This window comes from Entamoeba histolytica, genomic scaffold (genome assembly GCF_000208925.1).
Source record: "Entamoeba histolytica HM-1:IMSS scf_1104750516799 genomic scaffold, whole genome shotgun sequence".
Lineage (NCBI taxonomy): Eukaryota > Evosea > Mastigamoebida > Endamoebidae > Entamoeba > Entamoeba histolytica.
The window spans coordinates 1-6,624 of NW_001915386.1; the positions used below are offsets into that span (position 1 = coordinate 1).

At 28.8% G+C, this 6,624-nt stretch overlaps 4 protein-coding genes and 2 non-coding genes across 6 annotated transcripts; 3 read left to right on the forward strand and 3 right to left on the reverse strand.

The window, feature by feature from the left end:
- Nucleotides 1-1,488: 1,488 nt before the first annotated feature.
- EHI_034810 (uncharacterized protein) lies at nucleotides 1,489-2,232 on the forward strand (the record flags this gene model as incomplete). The annotated part of the gene is made up of 1 exon (XM_642932.1): nucleotides 1,489-2,232. The coding sequence occupies one exon, from the start codon at nucleotides 1,489-1,491 to the stop codon at nucleotides 2,230-2,232; it is 744 nt and encodes a 247-aa protein (XP_648024.1).
- Nucleotides 2,233-2,452: 220 nt separating this feature from the next.
- On the reverse strand, nucleotides 2,453-2,938 carry EHI_034820 (uncharacterized protein; the record flags this gene model as incomplete). Its single annotated transcript, XM_642931.2, has 1 exon — nucleotides 2,453-2,938. The coding sequence occupies one exon, from the start codon at nucleotides 2,936-2,938 to the stop codon at nucleotides 2,453-2,455; it is 486 nt and encodes a 161-aa protein (XP_648023.2).
- Nucleotides 2,939-3,131: 193 nt separating this feature from the next.
- On the forward strand, nucleotides 3,132-4,799 carry EHI_034830 (uncharacterized protein; the record flags this gene model as incomplete). Its single annotated transcript, XM_642930.1, has 1 exon — nucleotides 3,132-4,799. One exon carries the CDS (start codon nucleotides 3,132-3,134, stop codon nucleotides 4,797-4,799), a length of 1,668 nt encoding a protein of 555 aa, XP_648022.1.
- A 16-nt stretch (nucleotides 4,800-4,815) lies between these two features.
- Nucleotides 4,816-5,697, reverse strand: EHI_034840 (uncharacterized protein; the record flags this gene model as incomplete). The annotated part of the gene is made up of 1 exon (XM_001914325.1): nucleotides 4,816-5,697. The coding sequence occupies one exon, from the start codon at nucleotides 5,695-5,697 to the stop codon at nucleotides 4,816-4,818; it is 882 nt and encodes a 293-aa protein (XP_001914360.1).
- A 643-nt stretch (nucleotides 5,698-6,340) lies between these two features.
- On the forward strand, nucleotides 6,341-6,412 carry EHI_034850. Its single transcript has one exon. It is a non-coding gene; the product is annotated as a tRNA-Met (tRNA).
- A 145-nt stretch (nucleotides 6,413-6,557) lies between these two features.
- EHI_034860 lies at nucleotides 6,558-6,624 on the reverse strand. Its single transcript has one exon. It is a non-coding gene; the product is annotated as a tRNA-Val (tRNA).

Below are 6,624 nucleotides of genomic sequence, written 5' to 3' on the forward strand. Positions count from 1 at the left end.
TTTATTTATTTCTTTTTTATAATTATTTTTTATGGTACAATTTATTATTAGTATGTTAATTTGTATATTGTATATTATTATTTCTTCATTCATTTGGTTATTTATCATTTATTTATATTTTGTTTTATACCATATTCTGTTTGTAGAAAATATAATTCTTTAATTCTTTGACTATTTCATATCTAATCATTTATTCACGTTTCTCCTGTTTATAACTTATTATTCTCTCTAATATTTAAAATCACATTATTTTTATTATAATTTATTATAATTATTTATTTTTAATCAATCTAAAAGAATGAAATTAGTATATATTAATTCATTTGTGTAAATATTAGAATGGAGATTATATTTTGATTCATAACAACATAAGAATGTATAGATTTTTCATTTGAAATAAAGATAATAAATGAAAAGAAATAGAAAATGGAAATAAAAATAAAAAGAATGAATAATAAATAAAAAAGAAGAAATAGAATATGATTAAAAGAATAATAGAAGAATAATATAAATAATAAGAAAATAGAAGAAAATAAGACATAATGATAATAAACAAGAATTAGATATAATAAAAGAAATTAAACGATATAAAGAAGAATATAAATAACAGAAATATGTCAGAAGAAGAAAAAATATTAATAATTTGTGATTTTCTCCGGAGAAAATCACAAATTATTAATATTTCAAAATGAAATGATTATGAATGTTCTAAAAATAGAATGATGACGTGTAAATACGTAATAATTATTTATAGAAATAGATTTGACGTGGTAACAACTCAAATGTATTTATAGAAATAGAATGATGACGTATTGAAACGTAATCAAATATAAATAGAATTATGGAATAGATAACACAAAAATCTAAAAAATTAAAGATAGAAATGTCAGCTGACAACGCTGACAAGAATTATAGTAAAATTATAATAAAAATATTATAAAATATAATAAAAATATATAGTCAGTATAAATATATATATATATTTTGAACCTCAAATGTCAGTGTTGAATTATTTATGAAACATTCACTGACTAAAGTGTGTTGAATAACACAATTTATTGAATTAAAATAAATATTATACCTCAATTTTAACTCAATTCATAACTCAATTATTATTTACTCAGTTATTTTTATAAAACAAAAAAATATAACAAAATAGTCAGTGCAAGAACCGACTGAAATTATTAGATCGCTGACAATGGTTTATATAAAAACGCAACGTGGCAGGGTTGAAAATAACATTCAAAAATTTCAAACGGTGATGAATTAGGGTGAAAGAAAGGTGCAGAAATAAGAAGAAGATGTAACATAGAACCATAAAGAAGCGGAGAAACATAAAAATAACCAATAAACGACAAGAGAAAGAGACAAACATCATATGATTGAGGAATAGAAACGAGAAGCTAGAAAAAACGATGACGAAAGCAATAACAAATCAATACGTAACAACAAAAATAAAAACAGAAACAAAACGAATAAATAACATAAATGTCAGTATTAAATAAACCAACTAATTATATCTCTATTCTCGCAACTAAAAAAAAATCATATTTTCATTTCCGGGGAATAGGAGTAGGAAAAAGTACATTACTTGGTAATTTAAAGTCAATTTTGAACGATTCGGTACGATTTAAAATCATTCACGAATACATCGACATTGATTATGAAGGCGAGAAACAATTACAACGATTAAAAGACGGTGAAATTACTAATTTCCAATTTCAAGTGTATGTATTACACTGCTTTGAGACTCAACTGGATACAATTAGTTATCAGGATGCAAAATATGTTATTTGGGAAAGACATCCCATTGAAGCTCTCAAGATATTCTGTGCAAACGATAACGCTTTAACACAGGAACAAAGACGAAAATTATTAGAAATTGAAACTGAATTATGCGCGACTTATGGGATACCAAAAATATTCGATGTAAAATCTATTATTTTAAAGATTGATACTTTTAACTATGGTAACAAATTTATTGCAAAAGGATTCGTTAATCAATTTATTCAACCAACAATATTTACTGATGCAATTAATCACTACTTTATTTATCTTTATTGTAGCAATGAACAAGAGCAGCTTAGAAGAATCATTACAAGAGGACGAAAAGCTGAATTAAAGATTTATCACAATATTTATGACTTGCATCCGGTGAATCATGCCTATGAAGACTATTATGATAAATGCATTAGAAGAAAGAGACTTCTTAATCAGGGCTTAAACATCTAAGATAATTGAATCTTCTTTATATTATTATGTTAAACAATTTAGATAATACAACAAACAAACAAGAACGTGAACCACTAATTGAAAGATTAAAACATCCAACGGTTATTCAAACAATATGTAATACAGTATGCATGAGTTTATTTACAGTGATATTTATTATTATTTATATTATTTTAAAACTAGGATTATCAGACATAATTGAAAAATAAAAAGAAATAAGTTATTCTTTAGATTCTGGTTTCTTTGGTTTCTTTTCAGTTGCATCTTTCTTAGGACCCTTTGTCATAGCTCTACGAGATTTCATTTCATCGGGGTTATCATTATCAGTAAGACAACCAGCACCAATAATTTTATCAGCATCAATATCATCTTTCCATTTATTTGAATGTTTTCTAACCCAGTCGGGTAATGAAATAACATTATCAAGCTTAGTAGAATTCTTCTTAAATTTACGTAACCAAACAGAATAAGTATTTAAACCAATATTTTGTTCATCAAGAGATTGAGAAATTCTTTCGCATCGTTTAATTGATTCGAGTTTTCTTCGGAGTATATCTTCACGAGCATCATCATCAACAACGTTTGGATCGTTATTAAGTTTCCATTCCAAGTACTGGGGTTCTTTCATAAGGTAATAAATACGTTTAATGAATGGATTAACATTGGGATCACATTGAGCATCTTTATAAACGTCAGCCAAATCCATGGCAGCGACAGTTTCAAAGATATCGTCTCTCGGGCGATTAAATCCGGACATACGATTTGATATTTTAAAGTTCAAAATCGTAATCTTAAATAGTAAAAATTATGAAATAATACCCCGACACGTCGATTTTTGTCAGCAAAAACGTCAATAAAAAAACAAGAAAACGGAATTATCAGTTCACAATAAAACCACGATGAGTCAACAATTCCAAAATGAACCGAGTAAATTGGATTATGAAAAAATGCAACATTTAGTAAATACAAACAAACCGCTACATTTCACCAGTAAATATGCTTACCTCACCTTATGGGGAGACGAAATTCAAAATCAGACACAATTTGCTGAAGTAATTAATAGAATTGCAGGAGCTACTAACAATATCCAGTACGCTCATATATCACCAGTTGAGAGAGACGAAGCTAATGAACATCCGCACCAACATGTATTAATTGTACTTAACAGACCCAAATCATTTAACGCGCGTCCAGTCATAAATCATAGTGATGGAACTAAACAGCGTTTTTGGTATTCACGTGTTAACTCCTACACCACGAGAACCGGCGACATTAGTAACATTATTAAATATATTACCAAAAAAGGAGAAGGAATGTTTAGAGGTAATCCAAATGATAAGACAAAATTAAATCAAACGTGGATTAATGCATTGAACGATATGGATAGCTACCACGATTATAAAGAACTGGAGAAGAATTTAATGGAGATCAACTCTGAGAAGTACATACAACAAGAGGGCAAAATAAAAGCCAGATGGTTAAGAAAAAATGCAAGGCGTATTGATATGGAGAACTATACCAAAGAGAATTTATATCCATGGAAAGAAGAAACCGAAGAAATACAGACAATTAGAAAATGGATAAAGTGTGCAAGCGGAGATAAGTACCGAATGGGCAACTTATTTATAGTCGGTCCAACTAAGACCGGTAAAACAGAGTTCGCTATTCAAGAAGTGTTTATGAAGTACAATACATTCATGCTCCGAGGAGACTCGCTATTTGACACTTATGATGATGATCAAAATTACAGATTCATTATATTTGACGACATTAATTATGATAAAAATTTATTACGCCTTATTAAAGCAATAACTTCTTCAATTAACAAAAAAACCATGGTGAATGTCAAATATTCTAAGGCTATTGTAACTGCGAGGCCTTGCATTCATCTATTGAATCAAAAAGAATATGATTCGGTTTTAAATCTCATGAAATTTAACGGAGGTTACTCGTGGTGGAGGAGAAATTCGCTCACCGTATTTATTGATGATAAAATTAATAAAGATCCATCTGAAACTGAAAATGATTCAAAAGATATGAGTCAGGAAGAGAAAGACTATGACCCAATAAAAGAATTAAACGAAAAGTATGAAGATATTAAAGATGACGACACTGAAAAGTATCAAGATGAAAACGAGAATTCATTACAACATGTAAAATTCGAGACGAGATTAACAACGTTTATGAAAGATCTGGGTTATGATGAAAGTTTTTTAGAAGATTTAACAGAAAAGATAAAGGAAGCGAGAAAGAGTAATATTAAGTTGAAAAGGGATCTTGACCATTTAGAAGATGACAACGAGAGTTTAATGGAAGAGTGGGAAGATGATTTAAATGACTACCAGGACAACAATCCGTTAGGAATGACAGAAGAAAATTATAGACGTTTTGAAAATGACACAATGTCCAAATTTGAAAAGGAAAGATTAAATTATTTTAATAGAAAAGCAAGTGAAGAAGATAATTATTATGATTATGAAGATGAAGAAGACGACTATAGTGCAGAGCCAATGGAACATCAACCATTTGGCGGAAACGGAAATGATCCAGACATAATATACGACTAAAAAGAATTAAATTAATTTATTTCTTTTTATCTTTTACCATTGAAATTTTTGTTATTTTTCTCGGTTTCATTGTTTTATCTTTCTTCATTGCATCTTCCCATGCATGTTTATTGATACGTTCCATAGTACGTTTTAGTATTAAATTGTTTCTTTTCGATGCACTCACACGCTTTTCATATTGTTCAATTTCATCTGCCTCAATCATGTTATACACACCTCTGGGAATAGATTCAGTAATATGTCCATTAATATCAACAACTTCTCTTTCATTTTCTGGATTGTCATAATATTTCTTTACTCGTTCTTTTATTCTTCCTCTAGCTTCTTTGTACCACTTCTCATAATCATATTCATTATAAGATGAACGCATCAAATCATTTGTCTTCTGTCTATAATCTGAAGCAATGGGAATAGCATCATATTTAGGTTCAATTTTATGTCTACCCATTATTTCATATCCATGATTTCTTTCTCTCGGTGTAACTGTTCCATCTCCACGTTTGTCAAATCCAGAATTTGAATCAGAAGAAATATCATCTCTTATCATTCTTTTTCTGGGTTGTATTACACTCTCAGAAACATAAGAATCTGCACCACCACGTACAGCGAAACTCTGAGCATATTCAACAAAATCATTGATATTTATACCATTTCGTTCAGCTAATTTATTTGCAATAATCTTAGCACCTGCATTTCTATTATCATTCCAAGAACCTCGCAATTTATCAAAATCATGAGAAGCAACATCCAATTTATAACGAATTTCATCAACATTAGACTTATCATCCATAATACCACTCAAAACCATCATCATACTTTCATGGAAATTTTGCATATCATTAACAGGAACAACATATTCAGCATTAAAAGACTGAGCAATATTTTCAAATTGTTTCATAATCGCATTAACATTACTTATTACATATTTATATTGTGCACCTCGAACTTCATTATCTTTTATATACTTATTAACATCTTTAAACGAGAAATTAATAATTGTCGAGTATTTTCAAATGCCTTTTTACTCTGTCTCATATCCGGATCATCACTACAAATATAACATCTCAAGAATTTAATGGTAAGAATTTCATTAAATACATTTTAATAGAAATTTGAATGATACTCAAAAATAAAGCAAATTATTCACTTCTTCTCTTACTTCTATTATTTATACTATTTATACTATTTATACTATTTATACTACTTATACTACTTTTATACTACTTATATTATCTTTACTACTTATACTACTTTTATACTACTTATATTATCTTTACTACTTATACTACTTTTATACTACTTATATTATCTTTACTACTTATACTACCTTATGTATCACTTCTATCTTTTATATCACTTCTATCTTTTATATCACTTCTATCTTTTCTATCACTTCTATCACTTCTATCACTTTCCTTTATGTCTTCTGACTATATAATACCTTACTATATTTCTATCCCTTACTATATTTCTATATCTTGCTTATTTCTATCTACTTCTATCACCTACCCTTCTATTCTTCCTATTTTATTAATTGTTAAAGCGGGGTGGCGCAGTGGTAGCGCGGCAGGCTCATAACTTGCAGGTCGGTTGATCGAAACTTCCCTCCGCTGTTTTTATGCCCTTTATTTTTATATGTTTGTGTATTACTTATTTTTATACCACCTTATATCACCTTATACCACCTTATATCACCTTATATCACCTTATACCACCTTATACCACCTTATATCACCTCCTTACTATCTAAAAAGATGGTTCCACCCGGGTTTGAACCGGGGACCCTCCCTACGTGAAAGTGATGTGATAACCAACTACACCATGA